The sequence below is a fragment of the Larimichthys crocea genome, chromosome XIII (assembly GCF_000972845.2).
Source record: "Larimichthys crocea isolate SSNF chromosome XIII, L_crocea_2.0, whole genome shotgun sequence".
NCBI lineage: Eukaryota > Metazoa > Chordata > Actinopteri > Sciaenidae > Larimichthys > Larimichthys crocea.
In genome coordinates, this window is record NC_040023.1 from 7,521,199 (window position 1) to 7,546,815 (window position 25,617).

The window sequence follows — 25,617 nt, forward strand, 5'->3', positions numbered from 1 at the left end:
TGTGTTTTGTGGTATGCAGCTGTATGACAGTGTGTCCGAGAGCATGTGTCATGATGTATCTCTCCATATATGGTTGAAGTAACCATACTGTAGGTTGTTGCAAAAGGGGTTTCTACACAGGTGTTGGTGTGTAGTGCTACTGGGAGAACACAGTCATACAGATATGTGTGTGTGTGGGGGTGTGTATCCATGGTTGGTTCTCCTTCTATCATCTCCGCTAGCTCACAAGTGACATCACTGGAGTTTCCCTCTAGGAGGAAACTGTTTAAATAAGCGTTGCTCACTAGGTGTCAGTCATACAGACAGACAGACCAGAGCGAGAACGCTTCAATAAGACAGCTAAGAGCTCATTTGAAGTGACAAAAGAAGAAACTCACTCAATACAATGGAAGGTGAATGCAAGGTACAGCTGGACGCCACTGTGGACACAGAAGCCGGGAAACAAACGACGCAGAGATTCAGTTCAAAGCTAACCACGGCTCTGCTGACGTTCACGCTCTGCCTCGCTGCTGTTCTTGCTGCTGTTGCCATCATCGGCTCCACCAGGCAAGCCAAGGTGGAGACACAAGAGGAAGACAATTCTGGTAAGGACTTGTTCAATATTGTATGATGATGCCTTTGCAGTATCTAATAATTGGCTGATCTTATTCTGATAAAATGACAGAGTGAAAAGTAGATCTGTCGTGGTATACCCTATTTCATGAAACTCTGTCTTCTCTTCTTTGCAGATGTTCATCGCACATTGAGGCAGATTTCAAACACAAGAGCGGCCATTCACTTGGGAGGTAAGAACTTCGTCTTAAGAAAGTTTGTGTTCTTTTATAGCTTGTTGAGGGTATCGATTGGTTCTTACAGAAATTTGAGGGATTGTTTAGGAAGTTTTAGGGCCCATTAAGGCAATGCTAGTCCCTTAGGTGGGTACCTGGATATTTGATGCAGATCAGATATAGATCAACAGCTCAAGAATCAAGAAATGAATCTTCACTGTCCGTCTTGAAAGAAATTGTGATCATCTCCATCTCATCGCCATCTCTTTTTGCTCTTCTACAGGAGTATACAACCCTGAACTGACCACATCAGTGGAATGGGAGAACCAGGTGGACCAGTCTTACTCTCAAGGCGGCCTGAAACTCGTCAACAACGAAATTGTGATTCCTCGTGATGGTCTCTATTTCATCTACAGCCAAGCATCTTTCAGTGTTAGCTGCAGCAGTAGCGACGACGATTCAGATCCCATGGTGCACCTGAGCCACACTGTGAAGCGTTCGTCCAACACGTATGGCCGTAAGAACACCTACGAGACCATCCTGCACTCTGTCCGCACTGCCTGTCAAAAGACAGCCAGCAACAATCCGGATGAGGACGGGAACTGGTTCTCAACCATATACATGGGAGCTGTGTTCAGCCTGAACAGGGGGGACAAACTGAAGACGGTGATGGAGGAGAGCATGCTGAAAAACCTGGAGGACGATTCCGGGAAAACTTTCTTTGGCGTGTTTGCATTGTAAGGACAGATGACTGAGGCTGACGGGGGATGATATGCTCATGCTATGACGTAAAGAAAAGCAATCGGGCTTCAGCTCCACCTGAAACTCACTCACACTGTAAGATGCACAAATGCCACTTTCAGTATAGACCAAACTTTGCTAAGTATGATAGCACAAAAAATGAGTTATGTTAACTGCAGCAGACATAAAAGATTGTCCATTGTTCAGTAATGTATGGATATAAGTATGTCTATGGCTCTATAATGTTACGTACTATGTACTACAGAGTGTCAGTACCTTTTGTTGTACTGCGATGCTCCAACTCTACTGTATTTGAAACAGTACAAATGTGCTATAACTGCTGTGTATTTATTTTGTCACTACAAGCTGACAGAAATGGATTTTGGAGAATGTATTTGTTCCATCATATTATCATATTTATTGAATTATTTATTGAATTGTTTATTTATTTATTTATTTATATGTGTGTGTTAACTTGTTTTTTTTTTAAATGAATGACCTAAACTTATTTATGCTGGACATAATTTATAAAAAAAATAATTTATTGAACCTGATCAGAATTTTGTACTTTTGACATTTGCAAATAATGTTATGGTGCCTGTGGTGCTGTAAGAATGTTTGAATAAAAAAAAAAAAAATTTGTAAAGAAAACGTCTGCGAGAGCCGTGTTCCTGTGTTCATCGAATTAGAGCAACAACAACAAAAAAAAGTGATGCAACTAAATAATGTGAACGACAACAAAACTCCAACAGGGTCAACAAGTCGATTATTGCTTGACAGTTAAAGAAAGCATCAGCTGGCACTGCCGGGGAGGAAGTCGCAGCGCTGTGGTTAAATTGTGTTGACTCGTCAGCCACGAGGCACAACAACCAGTGTTTTATGGCCTCACGCTGTGCAGCACTGTAGTGGAAGTTGTGACATACTTCCTCAAAACGAACTGTGTCAGTTTGATGTGACACTTAACCTAAATTAAACCCCAGTGGTTTTGAGCTATCTAACCATGCAGAGAGTTTTTTTTTTTTTTTTTTGCACTGCAACATTCACACAGACAAATACCACTACATTTTCTGAGGTCCACCCATAACAGAAACATAAAATGAAGCCAGTTTTAACTTGCCTTAACGACTATTAAACTCTTTCTAGCCCAGAAGACGTTTTTAAATTGTTCTTTTGGAGCTGCTGTCAACATTTACAGCTTCGCTGTAATAAAAATGTATCATAACATCCATAAAACCTATGAAAAAACCCCTTCTCTACTGCTGTGCTTTAAAATATATCCTGCACACTTGCCAAAATACTGCATGGCTGAATGCACTTCTGTTTGCCGCTAGCAAATTTATGACTCCTAGACATCCACGGAACAGAGCAAGCAACACACTTTCATGTCAACACTGGGTTAATGTTAAAAGCCAGTGATGTGTGAAGAAATTTAAAGAATTCAACAACAATTTGAAGCTTGCAGCTCCTTCTGTCTCAGGGGTTGGGCGGTGTGCTATAACGTCTCTGAACCGAAGAGGAAAATAACGTTACTAAAAAGTTATGTGATGGACTTCTTCCCCCTCTCAGGACTATCGGGACTATGTGAATTTCTTGCCTTTCCTGTGAGCTGGGAAATAATGCAAGCCACGGAGGAGCATCCTGAGGGTGAAGAGAGCTGCAGTTTGAATATGAGAGATGACTGCTTGAGGGAAGAAGAACACAAACCTAATCCCTGGAGGACTATGCATGAAGAGAAAGGCAAAGTTCAGCTTCTGTAGCTGGAACAAGGAGCTGGTAGAGATGGAGCTTGCAGGATGCATTGACTGCTGAACCTGGACTGCAGCTGCTCAGTCTGCACACAATGATTGTTTCCATGATGAGCTTGAGACAGGGAGAGATCTCCTGCAGGCCACAGGTGATGCTTGACGCTTGGATCTATACAGACCAGACTTTACTTCATTATCTCAGTAAAACAAGTATGCTTTAGCACTATAGGTCTGCCAGTGCACACTGGGGAAAAGCATGCATATATTGTGGCTTCCAAGGTCAGGAGGTGAGGAAAAGAGGAAGCACCCTGAGCACAACTGGACATGGAAACAGTGAGGCCGTCTCTGCCTATCACAGTTTGTGTTGGTTACTGCTCTTACTCCCTTTTACTCATCCCACATCTGCTCTACCAAAGCCCTCTGCCCAAATTTGGATTTCCTGCCTGCAGTAGGTAAAAATAGTGTTGAGTAATGAAACCAAATGTAATATTTCCCTTTTGAAACCAATGGAGGAGGACAGCGTGCTTCTGAAGAAGAATGGGAATGTACTGTTGTTTTCTGATGAAGCCCTATATTATGTGTGTATGTTGTTGGGTTGATAAAATATCAAAGGCAGCCTCAATAATGACCTCTATAGGAATTACAGTCAGAAAGTGTTTTCACACATGATAGTTGCTTTGTTACAACTGGTATGTATTTACCTGTGAAACGACAGTGGAGAGGTTCGTCACTATTTTTTTGTCTCTTGTGATCTCATTGTTAATGATGATAGATAATTATAGCCTTGGTATTGCATAAATCACCGTGACTTGCCATTGCATGCTGTGAACTATTAATGCGTGGCCCTTAATATGTATGAGAAAGTTTCCAGCGGAGTAACAGTTCCTCAATAGCGACACAGAGTGGAAGGGAGGAGGGGAACTCCCTCGTAATCTGGTAATCCCCCTCCTTCCTCTTCTAGCAGCCTACAGAGCAATACCACACACCAGTAGTGGAAAGTATTGATCTCAAAGTGGGATTAAACTGGGCTTTCATTTCAATTTTACATGTGCGCAAGGAGAGGAAATTGGTATTTTGTTTGTGCGTGATATCACACATACGATTACATGCGGCAAAGGCAACATTAAAACTAAAAATGCTAAAACTAAAACAGAGAAAGGGAAATAAAAATAACAAGAGGGACGAGCAAAAACAATTAAATAAGTAAGACGATGTTAATTCCGGATATTATATAGATAGTATTATGAGACAATGCCCCTGGGCACTGACGTGTAGAGAGTCTCCTACCACTCCTACATATGAGCAGAGACTTTCTGCATCTCTTGCTGGTCCTTCAACACGTGTTTGTGGTTGTTTTGCATCTTTTTGTAGTTTTCTTGTATTCTTTAGGAAGTGTGAGGCAGGGGTGTCCTTGCTTTGGCTGAACCAAGACATATGAAAAGATAGATGCAACTACCATCAGTGTCTGTTAAATATAATAACTACTGTAACTATTCTAGAAGCAGGTTTTATTGGGTTGTTATTGGAACTTCAATGTAATTAATAAGTGTATGTTAAAAAGGTAAAATTATTTTTGGTTAAATTTGGAGTCCCTTGGTTTGTTTAATGCAGAGTAGTTGGTCACTTGGTTGTGGGTAGGGGAGCCAAAATGGATGCAGAAAAAAGACCCGCAGCCCAGGTGTGACTTTGATTCTGCATGCGGTCCAAGAGGCGCACACAGTAGTTGTATTTCAGTTGCTTATGTTGTGTGTGAAGTAAATGTTGATGTGTTTTTTAATATGGTATGATAACTTGCCTGTTATGCAGAGAGAGAGAGAGAGAGAGAAAGACAAAAAAAGACATCTGTATGATGTCTTATATTATTTTATTGGAGGAAACAGCTAGTCTGGCTCTGTCCTGAAGCTCACTGACACCATCACATCCAATATTTCTCTGCAACTATTTCACTGAAATGTCCAAAAAATACATATTCAGCGAATTGTTGCACAGGTGTTCAGTCTGGCTGTGGAGTCAGTCGGCCGCAGCTAAAAGTCTGAGCAGCAAAGCATGGACGGGGATCACAATAATTGAAAAGCCTAGTTTTATTTCGTAGCTTACTTGCCAACGTGGTTTTGTATGTGTGAATTATAAGCGGCTGAGAGCGTGAGTCAGGAAATGCCAGATGTGTCAGTGCTGATGGTGGAGTGATATGAGCTAGTCTTGCCTGTTATGTGTAAAGATAGAAGATTAGAGTGTAGGAAAGTCACTTTGATATTATATTGACGCTGCAGCTGCTATAATTGTCGATAAAATTACAAGATATAAATACAATGATAGAGAAAAAAAATCATAGGAATATTATATAATTATAGGCTACACGTCTTTATGCAGCCCTGCTGAATTATACAACACATCTCCTGCTGCTTTCATGACACAGATAACCATATATTAGGCTATCAACAACAACCTTCACATTCAGGCCGCACGCTGAATTTAAATTGTTTCAATAAAAAGGGCTTGATAAAATGAAATACTAAGCTGTGTAGCGGACACATTTCCCTGTTCTCAGCTGAGGGAGGTGTGATGAGGGTTCAAGATATCAGCAGCTGTGATGGCTGCTAGAGGGACAACCCACACGGCTCATTATTTTTAATTAGCGCCACCTTTTCTGTCTTGTTAAAGTCGGCTTTGAACGTTCCACTGTACCTCAAAGTTATGAAGGTAGAAGACTCAGAAAGTGTAGTGGCCTGCGCTATAGTGCAGTGAGGCTGGATGAAATCTCTGTATAATATCCATCCATTTTCTGTAACTGCTTGTCCTCATCAGGGTTGCAGGGAGCTGGAGCCTATCCCAGCTGATTTAGGGCGAGAGGTGGGGTACATCCTGCACAAGTCGCCGGTTCATCCCAGGGCACATAGAGACAAACACCCATTCACACTCACATACACACCTACGGGCAATTTAGAGTCACCAATTAAGCTGTTAGGTGCATGTCTTTGGACTGTGGGAGGACCTGGAAAGAACCCACGCGGACAGAAAGACGCCAGCTGAACTAGGAAACTTCTTGGTGTGAGGTGACAGTGACACCGCGCCACCGTGGCGCCATCAGTACATAAGAACGTTTGTCTATCAATATATTGTGATGCAGCAAAATGTATGTAAAATCTGTTCACATAAAAAAAAAAGCTTCTTCAATCAATCAGGGTTAACTGAAAGCTTAAGATGACTGTCACAGCAGTCTACTCGATGCCCTGCAAACAATGCACAAGAGCTTCCCAACCGCAACCTGAACAAACCCAGTGTGGTTGAAACTGATCTAGTCTCTCCTTTATAGTGTGGAGTGCTCCATATGTAACAGAGGTTTTGTGAAATGCCCCTGATGTAACCCTCCATTGGTTCTGGTTTCTGTTCCTGCAATGTGACAAAACCCTGTTTTGTGCAAACATCAGCATGTGGATCGTCAAGGTTATTGCAGTTTATACGAGGGGAACATGGATGTCATCCGATAGCGGAGACACGGCACCGGAAACAAAAGTGTAAACTGTATATACTGTATATACTAAGTGAAGTATTTTTTCCCATGAGTTGTTTCATAATCATGTAATGCTTCCAGTAGCTAAGCTGCAAGGTGGCAAAAACAAATAACTGTAGTTATGAAAAGTTATAAAATAAATTCTTGATCTGACTTTAATTTTAATTTTGAATAAAGACACCTTTTTTGAGTCATGATATTTTCAATAAATATGCTGTAGTTTAGCTACTTCAAGTAAAAAGTGGCCTGTAGGGGGGCGGTCGGTAGCGTAGTGGGTTAAGCGGCCGCCCCGTGTGTAGAGGCTATAGTCCTCGCTGCAGCTGGCCCCGGCTCGAATCCCGCATCGGACGGCTAATTCACTGCGTGTCACTCCCCCTCTCTCTGCCCCCTGCTTCCTGTCTATCTTCAGCTGTACTATCATTAAAGGCATAAAAAGGCCAAAAAAATCATAAAAAAGTGGCCTGTAGCTTCACGAGCTATCATGATGTCTGTATAAAATCTCATCAATCCATGGAGCAGACTGGATATTTCAGAGGAAAAGTGAGCAATTTGACCTGCTGGTGGCACTAAATTAAAAGTCAGAGGACCACCAAAGTCAGCAGGGTTCATCCTCTGGGGACAAGAGTTATTGTGACCGACTGACCCCGCTAAGATGGATAAAAAGTCATCCACACTGACGTTTGAGAAAAACATTGACTTTTATTTTCCTTCTTGCATGTCAAATAATCTCCGATATCAGATATTACAGCATATAGAAATATATTTTGAATACTGTACCACATGAAATACAGCCTGTATATGCAAAGGTTCAACGTCGTCATTATTTACATCGTCATTATTTACAGTCGGTGTGCATAATCTCATGTATATCAACATCACTTACATCGTCACTGGCTTTACAGACTCGACAGTTAAAATACATCGTTACAGACAAACATACGGAAAATATCTACACATGGTCACTTTGAAAGAATGCAGCAGGAGCACTGCACAATGTTCTCGTGGTTTATACATCTGCGCCTCGTACTGTAGTTTTTAGTCAAGTCAGAAGTGTTTACGATAACTTTAATCACCCACGCTACTGAAACAACGCTGTGCTACCACGCAGACAGTACATGAGACTAAACTGGAAGTCAAGGCCGACTCTATACCTCGGGAAAAGAGGTCACACAATATATTTGATATGAAAGTTCATGACATGAGCATGTACCGCATTCAAAGAAACAAACATGACCTTTAAATGAGAATAAAGAACTGTGACAAGGACTGCAGAGGGACAAACTTTCAAATTACATGGCACTTCCATTTAATCCTGTGCTGTCAATACTGAAAATGAAAATTTAATCTTGACCTTAAAAACAGAAGATGGGCCAAAATTATAACTAAAGATCTCCATGACAACTGTTCTCTGAAGAAGATGACGACAAGCGGTTAAAAGAGCCAGAAACAGCCAATGATTTGAACTTCAGGTTTGATTCATTTTAAATTATTTTTCAAATGTCACACAAAAGTTGAAGTGAAATTAGCAATTAGATTACTATCTACAGGGGTAATGTGGCAACCTAATGGGACAGGATGCACGCTGAGGTGACTTGATGGAAAAGAAAATCTTTAACTGGGTCAAATCACAACAATTACGTGACTGAGACCTGGTAAGTGGCTGTGGATTATGACTCTGGCAGAAACAATGACGAAGTGAGGTGGAGCTGTTAAAGAGACATAATGTATGAGTCAATAAGGTGGGCATCTTTGACAAGAATTACTGTTGTCGGCTTCCTGTTTGACTGACACTCACTTTAATTTCTTTAAACCATGACCATGATTGTTACGAAACCCTAACCAGAGGTGGCAGATCAAAAAAAATATGAATCTCTATGATATATTGAGATAATTACTGTATGTATGTACAGAAAAATGCATAAATAGTATCAAAATGGGGTTTGATTTCTTACATATCTTAAGGATTATAACTATAAATGCTGGTTTTCTGGTTTCCAAGGCTTCAGTACAGTGCTGAAATACTGTGTGAGTAAAGGTCGCTTTATTTTTGAAGTGGAGTTTTTGACAAATATTTAATCAGTGTGTGATTCAACAAAGGAGTCAGAGTTTTGAAACATCATAAACTCTCATTTCACTTAAGTCTGTGAGACTTTTTCTTCCCCCTTTTTTCACTTATTCAGACACTCAAAGAAACCAAAAGTCCCATGTTGTTATCTCTGTCAGTACATAGGTTATTATTAGATATGGAGAAGTCAAGCACATGTTGCGATTTCAATTTCTGCCATGAAAACCTTTCCACAGAAACTGTATCAGAAACTTCCTGTTTGGCAACAAAATCCCCACAAAAGTTGTGGTATTTGAAAGTGATAAGAAAAAAATGTGAGCATAATAGTGGGTTGAGTGAAATGCTACAGGGGAAATCTAATGCAAGTGTTAGTTTTGTTGTCAAGAATAATCAACAACTCTGTTTGTAGCTGTGGAAGAAATGTGTGAACTGCTGAAACAAAGGGGGAAGTATGACATTTGGCGAGACACAAAAAGATCTGTGACAAACTGTTTGTGGGTCGTGTGCAGTATTAGTCCATGCTGCTTATACTTGAATTTCTTGGATTTAAATTATATCTGAATTTAAATTTCAGAGCATGAAAGACTGGTTATTAGCAATCTCACTGTGGAGTACCACAAGGCTCAATACAAGGCCCCTTTCGAATTAATCTAAACACGCTCCCATTTTTGATTAACACCACCACTGATTCCTATATTTAGTGGATTCTGATTATGGAGGATTGAGCAAATTAATGACTGGATAGCTGAGCATGATCCCTTTTTAAAAATCGAGACAAAACAGTTGTGACTTTAGAAAAGTCAGAAAAGTTTTGATGGTTTTAAAACTGTAGGTTGGTTTAGTGCTTTGTTTTATCTCAGTCCCTAAAAATACTGTCATATACAGGAATAACTCAAATAAAAGAAATGGATTTGAACTGCACTGTATACAAAAAAACCCAAAACATACTGACTTATTCAAATTTCAAAACTATACATACAAATATAAAATATATAGTAAATTGCATATGGACCTCATTATGAATGTCAAATTCAGATTGACCAAATTCCACCCCTGCTGTTGCTGCATATATCAACTAATACTGCTCTGTGCCGCAATCATTTCTTTGTTCCCTCAACCAGAAACAAATCTCTCAAACATGCACCATGACACACATATTCATTTAGACATGAAAATAGCTCCTGGAGAACAAATGACAAAGCAACAATTCCTACTGCATTAAGATCAGGTTGGACATCTGAGACTTGTCGGCTGACAGCTGGTCCATTGTATTTAATTTCTAGAAGTTATCCGTCTTCTCCACAGGAAAATGAAACAGCCAGCTGCAGCCAAGATATCTGGATCGATGCTTTTAGCCTCATGTAACACTCCTTCAGCACTTGAGAGTGTTGATACAGTAGATACCTGACAGATGACAGCAGTGTCCTTTTTAACCCTGAATCAACAGGACTGAATTCATCCACAGTGAAGGGTTTTCACACTAACACAGCGTAACTACGTACAATGACTCAGCAGTCTCTTTGAACAGAGACAATGTAAAAACCGCAATCAAACATTTAACAAGAGGAGTTAAAATGACAAAGCTTGTTATGCGATGGATATGACCAGTAACTTTGTCATGAAACTGGCATCACTCATCATGAAGTCTGTCCTTTTGTCCAGCCTCTTAATACAGTACATAGCACTATCTAAACACATTAGGATTGTAAGGTACAGATATGATAAAGGTTTTGCCGTAACACCATGGTCTCAAAACGACCCTTTACTAAGCTCCACCCCCAATTAACTACTGCTGTTACGCCTTTCCATGCTTGCACTGCAGATTTTAATGATAACATTAGCAGATTTAACATCGAAATTCTTAGTATTTAACACGGGTCTTGCAGCTGTCACTTGTTGATTTTGTTGGTAAAGTGATTGAAAAAAACTGTCGCTAGCAGATTTTAATCAGCTGGATTTTGCGATTTAACACTAGTGTTGGCTGAAGACTTTGTTGTTGTGACTTTTGAAAAGCCACTCTTAAATCTGCATAGATGTGTGAGTAGAATAAAGGGACTATAACTTTGCATTTTGTTGCACAACCCTGTATCTCGTACCTTGTAAAGCCACGTAAACACACTGTATATTTTGTTTCTTAGACTTGTGTTTTTGGTTTTCGGGAGGGGGTAAAAAAAAAAAAAGGCACCACCCTCCAAATGCTTTGGTATCTGCTTATACTGTACGTTGCGAAGATAAGTATGTTTGGCTAACTTGCTTACTACATAGAGCAGTAACCTAGTGGTGCATCCAAAGCAAAGATAGTGGGATCAGGTCGGGGATGCAACTATATTGGAGTTTCTCGTGATTTTTATTGGATTTGAGGAGGCTTACATTTATATTTTCTTTTATTATGCTGCACTATAATCATAGTGTTGACTAGATACTCTGCAGGACAAGAATAACTGTTTCTTTAGTTCCATGTCCTCTACATGGATCATCAACTGGTGTTTTTCACTGTGATATGTAACTTCAGTGTCAATCACAGATGTGTAAAGAGAACTGGATACAGTGTTGGAGGCAGGGCCTGATTCATATAGAAACTGGAAATATGGAAAGTCAGTGGACAGTGACTTCGTCATAGAACTACCGAAATTTCTGCATGTACTTCCGCATTGTAAAACCAATAGAGCGAGCACATGAGAAACTTCCGCCAGAAGTAGACAAATTATTAGACCTTGACTTCAAAGCGTTGCTCATCCCGAGGCCCTTGTAATGTACCTGTCATGTGCATATTAATGCCGTTTGACAAGGTTCCTCTTTTTAATATGAGTCAGCTGAAGACAGGATTTCACAAGGTTCCTGTTTTAATATGATTCAACTAGAGACCAACTTATTTAAATGTAGCTTTTTTCTTCTTCTGTCTAAAGACAAGGACTTTTTGTTTCAGACATGACCACAAATTTCACTGTTATCCTAGTAAACCGCATTATGTGCAACGCTATCGGTTATCAACTGTAGCTAAGGGGGCCAGAGCTTAGCGATCGGTCACTTCTGAGCGATTTTTCTCAAACTCTAGATGACACATGATAAATGACTGGTGGAAAAGTTCGATATTAACCTTTCCACTGGTTATCCTCTGGCCTCTGCTGATTGGTGGAATGAGTTTTGGAGTCAGGGCCTCCAACAGATACTGATTTCTCATTCAAACTCATGTTTGTACTTCATCTTCTCCAACGTCAAATACTGTCATCCCTCCAGTGTTCACCTTACTTATATAGCAGCTGTAGCCGGCTGGTATGGCAGTTATTCCGGCTGATCTTGCTGTCCGGTTGGTAGAGGCTGGATGAGTTGGCGAAGGATGGAGAGATGGTGTGGGGGTCGGAGGTTGGGGCGGGGTACCCCGGAGGGGGTGCCAGAGACCTGGGGTCACTGTGAGGGATAGCGAGGGGTGGAGAGCTGTGGTTCTGATTGGTGACAGTGGATGCTCTTCTCCTTGATCGCAGAGCCTGTCGCTCAGACAGCTGGTTTCTCAGCTCTGATACTCGTTCTTCTTTCTGAGGGAGCAAATAGTGACAATGACACAACAGTCTTCTCTTGGGACAAGTCCTCTAAGACTGTTTGGTTGTGCTTATGTTTCAATTTATTTGATAGTTCGCAGGAGTTGTCTTGAAACACTTGAAAAATGGGGATTAGCAAAGACCCAGGTTCATTTCAGACAGATTCCCTAGACTCAAATTGCAAAAAGCAAAAGCTCAAAAGATCTTGGAGGGACTTACATCCTCTGCGGACAGACACCAGCTATTACTCAGCAAGACACTCAAGAATCGATTATTTTTCATGCAGAAAGAAAAGAGGGAACTGAAGGTTTATTTGAGGTTAATATTGCAGACTGAAAAAATATAAGGGAGATTAAACGTGGGTTGTTGAGCAAATAAAATGTGTTATTCAGTTGCTTGGAGGAAAATAATATTGGCAAAACAGACTCATGAGGATTGAGGGATGTGTTAAAAGTGGTCATACGAGGAAATTTTATAGCAATTGCAAACAAGATTAAAAAGTAAAACAGAGATACTTTTAACAGACCTAAAGCAACTGGAACAAAACATAAAGGAATACCTGACCAAAAGACATAAAAATAAATGAAAAAGATTAGAATGGAAATCAGTGATTTACTAAATAATAAAAACGAAATTGCTATGAATAACTGCCCCAAAGCTGCAACAGTTCATAAACTGCATGATCCAAAAACAAATCCACTTAAATAAGAAAAGGAAAACTAAAAACAACCTGAAAGTGACGGCTAGCACTTGAAGTCCCCTCTTCTCACTACTTTAACCATCACACAGACTTGAATCAATAGTATCTGACCTGACAGAAGACCAAACTGGCTTTGTCACAGGATGACAAACACAAGATAGTATTAAAGGAATCACAGATAGAATAGAAATAATATACCAGAAGCTTTGACTAAAAGTAAGTCTCTATGCAGACGACATAATCGTCTACTTGAAAGACCAAGTGAACCTTTCTCAAATTTTGGAATAACTAAGTTTATATTTCTCTTACAAATTAAACATAAAAAATAATGTTATATCTGTTAATTAACTCACTCTTGTGTGACGTAGTGGGATATGAAAATCACACAATCCTTGGTCTTGTTCTGAACTTTGAACTGGGTATCTGGGCGACCAATACTTGGTCCAGAAGGCCTGTCAATGGTTCTTCTCTAATGGGTTCAGTTAAATCTTTATGGTATATTCTATCCTTTTCATTTCTCCTCTAATTTCATAAAAGACTTTTACCTGCCAGGTATGATGGAAATGAAATGATGAATTAAGAATGCTGTTGAAAAGACAAAGAGACCTCCTGGATGATCTTCTGTAGCTCCTTGTTCTCCCTCTCCAGCTGTCTGGACTTCTCCTCGTCGTTGTTATTGGTGGACGAGCCGGTCTTCATGGTCTCCTGGGCATCTGACTGCCACTCACCCCGCGTTATCAGACGCCGCATCTACAAATCATAAAAGCATAATTACACACGTGAAGACTTTTCATGTATGTTAACCAGTTATCTGTTGAAGGAGGTCATGATTGTAAATAATTTTCCTTTTTTGGTCTGAGTCCTGTGATTAAATTTAGTACTGCCACACCATGTATTACTCAGAGTGTCCATCAGGGGTCAGATGTTGGACTTGTTGTGGTTGTGACTAATCATTACTTCCATTAGTCTGCAGATTATTTCTCCATTAATCACTTTTTTTTTTGGTCTATGAACATCAGACATTAGTTTTTAACAAAAAGAATAATCATCCATCTCTAGTCTTGCTATACGTTATTACTCAGATTAGTTAGATCGTGAGTGGGCCTCACTACAAACACATTACAATCTGGATTTGATTAATGACAAAGAGAACCAAGTGTTCCACACGCTGAACAGTAATAAAATTATGGTAAAATCGTTGGCTTCCACTCTAGAAAATAAAAGCTGCTTTCCATGCCACTTCAGAAGGAAAAACGCTGAGTCATTCAGTGGGCGAGCTGCTGCATCGCCCTAAAAACCAGTCGACGCTGTTTACCATAATATTTATCAGCCTGTCCTGTCAGCGATAAGATGTGATTGATTTCTGTTTATTTACATAACGCTGCCGAATAAACCTGAAATGCACAATATAGCTATACTTCATATTTCTATCGACTCTGTTGTCCGTTAGTCTGTCTTTGCACTTTGCGCCTGTCCACTCAGTGTTTGTAATTTTCCTGCAGAAACCTTTATATATATATTTTTTTTTTAAAATAAAACTGCTATATTATATATACAAAGAATCTGAACTACTATACATTTGTGCTGAGTAAGTCATTCCTATTGTGTGTGTGTGTGTGTGTTATGAATATTCTGCTGACGGTGTGCAGTTTAAACTGCTGCATTACCACCTGTTCTCTGTATCGCCACATTCAAGCGTCAGACAAATAACCTCTCCTGTGGAGAGTCTCTGGGTGGGACACACTCTGTTCCTAATTAACGTCTTCGAAGAAAATGATAGTGTTTTACCACCTGGGTCCAAACGTTTTATTCACATTCATTTGCACCGACATCATTAGAGTCCAGCAGGACAAGAAATATGAGAGATTTAAACAAAACTCCTCATTTAACCGAGATAATCTCATTTGTATCTGACATAATCAACAGATTAGCAATTAGTTTTGGGTTTTAATTAACTGTACAGTTGTTAAGGAGTTTGAACCATATCAACTAAGGTAAATTAACTTTATTTGTGACGGTGTCACGGTGTACATGTTCATACATAAACAAATTAGGGGCACCCTCGGACACCTGATTATTGCTTGCTCACTACAAATGATCGGACACAAAGGAAACTTCATAGTGTCACTATTTTGCAGCGTAAATTCAATCGAGCCAGACACAGTCTTAAAAGCTGGATACATGAAATAAACAAAGCCAGAGCACAACAGATGGAGTATCATAGTTAAGTCCATGAATCCACCTGGATATATATTTCAGGCTGATTGTGGAGGGTTTGACAGGTGGTCGCAGAGTGAGATCAGGCTGCGTTTTTCTCTAGAAGTTGAATCTGGCTCAACTTCTCCGCTGCGGGTCGTTAAAGTTTTAATTAGCAACCCCCTGCAGCCTGCACCACCGCAGTCAAAACACATTCAAATGAATGGATTAACCTGTGTTTGATGAGAAGATGGATATCAATCTCATATCTGTGGGTTAAATACTGAGCTGGAGTCGGGATGTGGTTATCATAGCAGCATAGCAGATAGATAGATTACATGTTAAACTGCAAAATATAGGTGTAATCTTTGGGTGTTCGCATATAGTGTGTGATCAAAGTCTCTCTATGCAAGATACTCAACAATCAAACAGGTTTCCAGAGTATCTCACGTCGACAAAGCATAGCAGACTGTTGAAAACCCGAGCAGGTATTGCGGCTGACACAGCAAGCCAGGGCCAATCTACAGCTCATTATGTAATAGATCATACCAGCCCAGATGACTTCGCTGATGAAAGGCAATTCATTACGTCTGACACTTAAATCGCCGCTGTAATCTGCAGGGAGGAGACGATGAGAGGACAGTCCTATGATTTTACCTTAGGGACGAACAGAACCACCAGAGTGATGTAGACCGAGAAGACGATGGCCAAAGAGGCGAAGGCGAAAGAGGCATCCTGTTGAGAGGACAGGATCATGGTGACCGGAGCTGTGATCATACACAGGACCTAAGGATAAAAAAAGGAGCAGAAAGGACATGTTGTTTTATCACAGACTATAAAGTCAGGTCACTGCGAGGTGGGAAGTCAAAAAGATACGGTGGTTTCAGTTTGACCTCCAAGTAAAGTGCTTTAAATTAGATCTGCATACATCGATCAACAGAGAAACAATCACCAACTATACTGAGAATTAATTCATCGATCTATGAAAACTTCTATTTTAGTTGAATTATAAACAATATTATTACGATAATTAAATAACTGAGAAAATAATCAATAGATTAAACTATAATTTTTTTCTTTACCTTTACTAATAAAAAAATAAAATCGGCTTCTAGCCAACTTGTTTGGTCATCTCTTGACCTGTTGGACATCGTGGTGACGGTTCCTGGACCTCAGCAATTACTTTAGTCAGTACACAGTTATCATAACTGATAGAGATAATCACCAAATAACTGTAATAAATAAGAATCATCCTTTAAAAACTGTTCAGGGAACTTAAAGCCTTCATGAAAACCAAACACATGAACGACCTTGACGTTCTTATAAAGCCTAAGCTGAATAACGTCGCCCTCTAGTGTTTTTTGTTGCTTGTGCATGTATTTAATTTTATTTTATTTTGTGTTATTAGCACACTACATCTTTATTCTTATTCTTCTTTAGTCTACTTTATCTTACTTACTATTTATTTGTTGCTGCTCTAACTTACCAGCTACTGACAGAAAACTCAATATTATCAGCAAGACGTCAAAGTACAGAAGAGTGACATGTAGACACATCTGTCTGCATTAATGACTTCTACTTTCACAATATTGATTTATTTGTTTATGCCTCAATTTGATATGGATGAAAATGGATGGACTGATTGAATGGTGGATTGATTCGTGGGTAATCGTGCAATCGTGGGTGATTGCTCGGACCTCAGAGCATGATAATTTGTTGATTTTAACTCCTTCCTTAATGAGCTGCATGTTTTGATGCTTTTGTACTGTTGCTTTGGCAACACAGGTTTCATTTCTGTCTTACAAATATAGCTGAAATCAGAAAGAGAGAACAGGAGTCAGAGAGATGTGGCAGAGAAGAGAAGATGAAGAACAAAACAGAGTGAGATGACAGAGGGAGGAGATGAATTGGAGGCAGTCTGAGATGGAATATGAGACGGTGGAGGAGTGAGGGACAGAGACTGAGCACGACATCAAATGAAACATGAGAGGTGGAGGATGGAAATCGATACACATTGATCAACAGTCAGTCATCTCTGTGCAAAAGCTGAAAAATCCCATTCGGACCGGCAAATAGAAGCAGGAGGCCGACACCAGCAGCAGCCATGTTTTCTCTGCTGTGTCATTACTTACACACAGCGACGCGCAAACACAATCCTGCCCTCCGCTCATACACAACTCATCCAATTCATTTCACCCACCTCACTGGAACAAATAGCATTTTCTGTGCGCTTTGGGATTCTTGGTGGAGAGCTAACCACTGCCATTCATCTGAAGACAGCCAGTCTGCAGCCTTCACAGACACAACTTTAAAAAAGGAGGCTCCTGCTTTAATACAACACGGGCCTAATTGCATTTTCAGCCACTATTCCTATCCTGGTTCCAGACCTCTGAATCTCAATTTTGGTGAGTGATTCAAATAGACCTGCTGCTGTTGGAGAAACGAATTAACCAATCAAAGCTTTGTAGGCAGGATTAAGAAGGGAAATGTAGCTGAGGAATTCATGAAACACGGGTCAGGAGCTGTACGGATTGTTGAAAGTGAACTTAATGAAATAACTACTTTGTATTAAAAGGTATTTGTTGGGCTTTTAACCTTTATTTGACAGAGAAGGCTGAAGAAAGAAAAGGAAAGGGAGGGAGAGCGACATGCAGCAAAGGCCCACGGGTCGAAATTGAACACTGGGCAGCTGCTGCAAAGACCGAGCCTCTGCACCCCATGTGCGCACGGTCTACCAGCTGAGCCACCAGCGTTAAATAACAACTGTTACATCAACATGTTCTTCGATTGTTCCTTGCAAATACTACTGCAGCTCCTGCGTCTACTGAAGACGACACTGATAGAATTTATTCCCAAACAAAACTGGGCTAAAGTTTGTGGCAGTGTCCAAAACGATGAAATCTGACAGGCCACTCATTCATAAAAAGCTGGAGGAAGAGTTGAAACACACCAATAAAACACATGCACATTCCTTCGTGGTACCAATCTGCATATCACCCACTCAGTTTGGGCTTAAATTGGGTTCAGTGCATAATGGATAATCCTCTGAGATGAATTAAAATGCTACGACGGGAATGAAAATCAGACGTACTGGAGATGTTGCTGATTAAAAAATGCAACTTTGTGAGTGTGTGTGTGTGAGAGAGAGCTTGGCTGGAAAGAGAGTTGCATTTCAAAGCAGCAACAGATGCCTCTCTTGTCTTTTAAACACTCTGCGAGTTTGTTTTGCAGTAAAGGGACTTCTCGTTCTCGAATACACATTATAAAGCCGAACAAATGATTGCTTTATCTGGCCGCGGGACTGAGCAGACAGGCCCAGCCAATCATCGAGACGCAGAGCAGAGCAGCGATGTCTTTTTGAAAAACACTTGAGGGGGGAAAGTGTCAGAGTTATTCACACTGAGGAGATGAAAATCCTTCATGAACCTGGTCACAGTCACACTTTGTCTGCCTGCACTTTTAGACAAACGTCTAAACATTCAGAAGCTGCTCGACCGCATATTAAAAACCAACCAATATTAGATGCTGGTTGTATAATCTGTCTGCCTTTATGTCAGCCAGTAAAAACAAATTAGTAGAGAAAAGATATGTTTGCATTGATTTAGTCATAATTCTAGAAAAATCTATAACAACACTTTGTATTGAAGGCACATACTGTAAATTCACCATTCACTTATTGGCATGCATATAAGTAGCATATTCATTATTATTGTTTTGCATCTTTATTCTGCATATCCAACAACTTTAAGCTCATGAACAAAGTTTTCCGCTACTAACCTCCAACTTTCTGCTTGATTAACAGTAAGGAAGGGAGCTGTCGTACATGAATTATGATCTGCATATGCTTTGCTCCATACAGGCCTTAATCACACTTAATGAATGTGGTCTATACTTCTGTGACAAAACACAAAACTACAAGTATTAATAGTGTCCAAGTAGCTATGAGTGAAGTCTCTAACTCGATATGTTCCCCATCCTGAAGTGAGGTCTTGCTCATAATTAATTCACTACTACTTTGACACGGATTAACCCACATGGGGTCTTTATTCCGAAGTTGCCTCCTCTCCACTTTCTTATTCTTCAGTGAAGCGCTGCACCTTAAAAAATGGAGCTCTGTTGAGATGTTTACTATCCAAAGCACTTAGGATGATACTCTAATCTACGCACTACATTTTCTCGTTACTTTGAAACAGCTTTAAAGGCCAGCGGATGGATTTTCTTTTCTAAAATGTTAGAGAGAAACATAATAATATATTAAGAAGCTGCAGCTAGGCGATATTTGACACTTATCCATCGACTTGTTGGTTAATCAGCCTCTGGCCGTGCTGCAGAGTCTCATGCAGCATGTGGCGGTCATTTAGTACACGTGTCCTGGGCTGCAGATCTATTTACAAGTAGACAGTGGACGACTAAAATAAAAGACAAAATACTAGTGTCTAATATGGAAAACTGGCTGTCACAGTTGACTCTCTGAATGTGACTTTATTCCTGCCAATGAGGACACATAACAATCAGTTCAGGTCCCTGACCATGCTGCAGAGCCTCACGCAGCATGTGGCGGTCATTTGGTACACGTGTCCCGGGCTGCAGAGCCTACCGGCTGGTTTCGCCCTCGTTTAGGTCCACAAATTGGGCTGCAGGTGAGACTCGCTACCAAGGACGTCAGCTTCCTCAGCAGAGCGTGAAACAAAGGAAGAGAGGTCAAAGAAAAAAAAAAAGTCACTGTGCTGCTGAGAGAAGCTGCGCCCGGTGACGGATTGGAAACGAAAGAACCAAGTCTGCAGACTAACACCGAGCCTGCAGAGAGCTCACGCCACTGACAAACACATGAGTCTGGCTGTGAACGGCTACATCCACAACCACACACACACTCTAATCACTCTTTTCATATGGTGATATGACGGATCCTAAAAATATCCAAACTACGCCTTTAAGAAAAGGATGAAGAACGCTTCCTAATACCAGGACTAAATGCAAATCCATTTGCCGTGGATCACCTGTTATCACCCGGGTAATGTATGCAGCTTCAGATCATATGTTATGTGGCAATGGAGCCTGAAAATCAAGCGACAGCTCCTCTGGCGGAAATTCATCTGGACCGGCTCTATAATTAGTCGTGGGTGACAAATTGTGGGTTAAAATCCGGCTTAATGAGTTATGTAAAACATCTGATCCAGTGTTTTTGAAGCTTAACCCATGGCAGCGTCTGATCACTGATTTGAATGAGTCTCTTGTGGCACCTGTAAAAAAAGATTTTCTTAAATATATGCCAAGATACTTGAGTTTGACATTTGATTTTATGATATACTGTTACAGCTCAGTGATGTGTTATTGCACTCGCCAGTAGGTGGCAGGATAAACTGCCTGTGGCATTCAACAGAAAGCCACATTAAACGCCGATAGCTCAGTAACAAAATCGAACATATTCTAAAGAACTAATGCCGTCACAGTTTGGACTACAATACTTAACCTCCAGCTTAAAGAGTGTTTGCTAGACAAACTAAACAAACTGGCATCCATTCTCTTATTGTTTCATGATTGATTTGAGGATTTCTAATGACTAGAGTGACTGTGCCGACTTCAATCTTTACTCTATGCAACCTGAGGTACCCGTGAAGAAACCTCTAGAACAACTTGAACAAGAATTTCAGATTAAAGGCTGATTTTCCGTCCATCCATCTTCCATAACCTCTTATCCTTATCAGGGTTGTGGGGGGCTGAAGCCCGGCCCGGCTGACACCCTGGACAAGCCACCCGTTCATCACAGGGCAAGGCTGATATTATCACTATACTTTAAAAACTATGTATTTTATGTCAGTCACTAATGTTATCTTGAATAAGTTCTTTATAAATGTGCACTATCATCATTTTGATCAGTTTCATCATAGAGAAACAGGTTAAGGTTGACAAGCTGAACAAATGTTGATCATGAGCTCAAGTTTCTTCCACACATATTTTCAAATCTGTAAATAGTGGAGTGAAATAAAGAGGAAAGATGTTTTCAAAGGCATATGATTTGGTAACACACACACACACACACACACACACACACACACACACACATAGAGAAGACAATTCCCTGAACTCACAGCGACATTATAGATGGCCATGCCCACAGCGCGGTGGTCATTGATCTTCTCCGTGGAGATGGACTTGGTCTCATAGGCCAGGAAGATGCCGAGCAGCAGCAGTAAGCCTTTATAACCGTACACCACACCTGGAGAGATAAGACGAGGTGGCAGCTGTGAGGAACGATGGGACTGTTTGTACCGCTTCTCATTTCGCACGGTTGAAGTTTCACTTTTTAGAGGAGCATACCTGTGATTTTACGTTTTCCAATTTCTATGGTCTGTTACACTGATTTCCTAAACTTCAAGGCAGACGTTTGGAGTCAGTTCTCGCTATTATACCGTGAAAATTAAAGATGCGAATAGCTGTTTTTATCATTTTGTAATGAACCTGCGTTATCAGGAGCTAAATGGGCCGTTCGTTATGGAAATGAAGACAGAGATTGGCAGAGAAACAGGTAATTTGTAACGACTTTGTGCTGATGCAGCTAATTAGGAAATGCTGAAGTTCACTCTTAACCTTGGAAGCACAAGTTAACAAAACAAACTCACCTCATTTATTTTGCCGTCAGAACAGCGGCTCTGCTGGACAGACGTGTGTGTGGCTAAAAACATGCAGAAGCACTCGTACGGAAACACAGAACTGAAAAAGTGACGCAGTGAGTCGGGTTGGTATTCCACTCACCCAGCCAGGTGTTCATCTTTTCTGAGCTGCAGTGCTCCAGTAAAGGCTGGATCAAAACATCCAGGTCTCCTTTGGGGGCTTCTCTGGTGAATTTCTGCTCCAATACATAGTCCATAAAACATGAAGACACAGGTGAGAAAAAGAGCAGCAGCTCCAACAGCAAACATGTAAGATAAAATCAAGTTAAGTTTAACTGTAGGCACATAATCAATAAGGCATGTGTCATTATTTATAGGCACTTTTACTCATGTGAGTCTATTTCTATGGAAGCATGTGGATGCCGATGCTAAAATTAAGCTGAATTTATTTTTCTTTGATTACTAAGTACTTTAGTATGCAAAAATGCTAAATATTAGATTATAGAGTCTCAGATTTAAAGATTTTTTAAATTTATTTTTTCCATTTTGGTTGGCACGTGTAAGATTTTGATTAATTGGATACATTTTATGAATTTCTCATGAAAATAAATGCAAATTACCTCTTTATTGTTTTCATAATAATTTATTTTAGATTTCCCAAAAGAAACTTATCGTATCGTACCGTATCGTAACATAACTTGTATCAAATTGTTTTAATTATGAAAATGAAAATTAATTCTGAATTATTTTTTTTTTGTCAAATGGAAAATTCACTTTGATTAAATTTTAATATCGGCAGCCACGAGCTTCCTTAACTTTCATCTTTCTACAACTCCGCATCAACCTAGTTATTAGTATTCATACACATCAAATAAAAGTCATAGATCTAAGGTTCGTCTTATTTGATTTTTAGACACATTCATGTTGTGATCATACCTCCACTGTGATATGTAAAGGATCCACAATCTGCCAGATCATCAGCGAGAGGACGTCGATGCCGAGCAGCACACCGACGGTGGCGTAAAGTTTCCACGGTTCCAGGTGCTGCAGGGAAACAGTGAGGGGATCAGTAAAAAGGCACAAATCCTCTCTCTCTTTTTTTGATTTTGTGAGGGAGGGATTTATGAAGCCATAAATAGAGTAGCCTGAGCTGAAAGAGAAAACAATGATCCATCACTAACTGAGGCCAATTCAATCTGCCCACAGAGCGCTGGGCCATGACAGGGAAAGAGACAAAGAGGCCATACTGATGAGAGCACACAGTTCTCTGACTCAGTCAATAAACAGAAGGTGTTCCTTTATGTATTCGGCTTTAAAGGAAGAAAGATTTCGTGGAAATAAGCCCAACACTATGAAGTGGTTATTGATTTTGTTGCATTATTCCACGATATGAAATCTTTCTGGTGATTCAACTGGAGTGAACAAGAAAAGATGCAAAGGCAGAAGAGAGATCCGATCTCATCTCATCTCCGCTGTTCATCCACAGCTGCAGTAGTTATCCTTATCCTATGGCTGATTTACTCCATATCTCCCCTTCTTTGTCTGTGTATAACTTGGCATGTGTTGATCTCCCAGCACTATGAAATATGATTTACACTTTAAATCAGCTCTCTCTGTCCTACTTATTTTCTACCGAATCTTATCTCTCCTCCTGGCACGCTCGTCCTTATCAGGAAGCACTCCAATCGCCGTGGGCCTAATAGAGAAGGGAACGGTGGAACCGACTTCCGAGTATCTCTAGGAAAATTGTGTTCATATCGGATGCAATGAACTATTTACATCCAATTCTGATGTTTAGTGCCGAATGCGGGAAGCAGCGTCTGCTTTTATGCAAGAGTAAATGTAATGGAGGAAGTGGGAGTTTGGGCGGTGAATGGATGTGTGGCACGTCTCCTCTTCATGCAGGATTAAAAAAATATATATATTTTCATTACTGAAATGGAGACCATGTAAAGAAAGAGACATAAACTCAGAGCAGAAGGTTTACAGTGGAGATGTGTCACTGAAAATCAGACTTACATTTTACATTTAACTAAAACGTGGAGGAGAAAAATGAAAGAACACACAAGTAGCCATAACAGTGTGGTATCTCCATAGCAACTGTAGCCACATCACATAGTTAAATGTAGCTATCGTGCGGCCACAGCGCACACCCACCCTTTATTTAGATTTTTTCCTCATTCTCCATGTTTCTCATTCGTATTTATCCCGCTACACGTACCTCCTTTTCTTGTACTACCCAGCTATCTATCACAGTTACAGCACACGTGCATGAAAAACTGTATTCACACCTACACACCGTATGTATGTTTTGTTTCCCCGCGTTGCCCTTTCTATTTCACACACCCACACACTTCATTCCAGGTCCAACTCATAGGTTTGTTTCCTTCCTTTCTCTTTTTCATCATGCGCCGCTGTGCTTTCTTTATTTCTTAGAGTTTCATTTGCTCGCAGGCGAACAAATATAAAAAAATCATCAATCACTTAATCCGAAATCCAAAAATTGAGATCGGAATTATACCTTATTACAAGAAACTCAGCTACGTAACGTCAAATAACAAATTCAAAAATGCCGATTCAACCTGTTTTATTCACTTACTTGCAGCAATAAACATAGATGTGTCCATTCTGATTAATAAACTGATACATTTGATTCTTAATAACCCATTATTGAACCTACAAGGAAGATATATCACAATACATGCCCTCAGTTAACAACAAACTGTTCATAACTGCAAACTTTATGGCCCAAACGATGACAACCGTTCATGCAATTCTATTATACCGTATATGCATGACACCAAAATCCATCCCATAACAATTAGTACCTATATCACTCCCCATAAACTTCGAATCATGCTTTACACCCACTCTCTAATGGAGTTTTAACACATCGCTGCTTAAGGAGTTTCGGTTTGACAGCTTTATCAGCGAGGTGGGCAGCGTTTCTGGAAAATTAACGACTCCAACACTCCTCCGGCAAACCGGGAAGACAATAATTAAGAGAGAAAGTGTTTCACACTCATCTCAGGAAGGAGAAAACAAAATTAAAGAACTAAAAGATAACTCTGCAAACAGTCCCAAAGAACTATCAGAGTCAAACCCCTCAAATGGCAATTGAAGAACATTCATGCAAAACTAAAACTGAATTAATAGTAAATTGGGAAACATTTTTAGCAAATCAACTTCAATACAAGAGAGATAAAGGCACAGAGAGGCATTAGGAATCATACATAATCACCTCAAGACTTAATTCCAATCTATATTCCCCCCGAAAATAACCCTAACTCAACAGCTATTCGATTGTTTCTAATCTGCAACAACCACAATTATCCACAGATTAAGCCGACGTCCTCGATGCTTCATTAAGACTCTCTGAACTTCACAAGGCTCTAACACAAACAATAAGGCACCTGGCCCAGATGGATTCCCCGCTGAATCCCTTAATAGCAACCAACAAGATAAAAGTTTTACTTCCAAGTCGGTGACCTCTTTTCTTTTTTTTTTTTCCAATAAAACCTGCAGCCAAGCGGTTCCTGTCACCGACCTCAGCTGCACGGATGCAGACGGCGGTGTGAGTCTTTACTAAAATCAACACTCGGCTCTCTCTTGGAAGATTGTTGATTTACCCAGCCGATATGAATTCTCATTATTGTTTGATATCCGGCCAATGATGTTGGTGTCGCCCGCGCACTCCACAACAGAGCTCTGTCCGACAGTGATGAATGTTTACGCTGCACCACAT

The 25,617-nt window shown here is 40.2% G+C and overlaps 2 protein-coding genes across 3 annotated transcripts in view; one reads left to right on the forward strand and one right to left on the reverse strand.

Annotated features, from left to right (window-relative positions):
* The first annotated feature begins 302 nt into the window (after positions 1-302).
* LOC104931067 (tumor necrosis factor) lies at positions 303-2,159 on the forward strand. The gene is made up of 3 exons (XM_010745990.3): positions 303-584; positions 729-785; positions 1,051-2,159. The coding sequence occupies exons 1-3, from the start codon at positions 386-388 to the stop codon at positions 1,506-1,508; spliced, it is 714 nt and encodes a 237-aa protein (XP_010744292.3). The 5' UTR covers positions 303-385; the 3' UTR covers positions 1,509-2,159.
* A 9,915-nt stretch (positions 2,160-12,074) lies between these two features.
* Positions 12,075-25,617, reverse strand: part of gabbr1b (gamma-aminobutyric acid (GABA) B receptor, 1b) — a 127,233-nt gene continuing 113,690 nt past the window's right edge. For both annotated transcript variants that reach the window (XM_019254386.2, XM_027287038.1), the window contains exons 20-25: positions 22,809-22,916; positions 22,015-22,108; positions 21,351-21,478; positions 15,919-16,047; positions 13,672-13,815; positions 12,075-12,362 (exon numbers count right to left, since the gene is read on the reverse strand). In XM_019254386.2, the coding sequence (XP_019109931.2) occupies positions 12,075-12,362; positions 13,672-13,815; positions 15,919-16,047; positions 21,351-21,478; positions 22,015-22,108; positions 22,809-22,916 (891 nt within the window). The remainder of the gene's footprint in view (positions 12,363-13,671; positions 13,816-15,918; positions 16,048-21,350; positions 21,479-22,014; positions 22,109-22,808; positions 22,917-25,617) is intronic.

Coding starts and splice junctions, on each gene's coding strand:
- LOC104931067 (XM_010745990.3), top strand. CDS start 386: ATGGAAGGTGAATGCAAGGTACAGCTGGACGCCACTGTGGACACAGAA. Junction 585..728: donor ACAAGAGGAAGACAATTCTG/GTAAGGACTTGT, acceptor TCTTCTTTGCAG/ATGTTCATCGCACATTGAGG. Junction 786..1,050: donor AGCGGCCATTCACTTGGGAG/GTAAGAACTTCG, acceptor GCTCTTCTACAG/GAGTATACAACCCTGAACTG.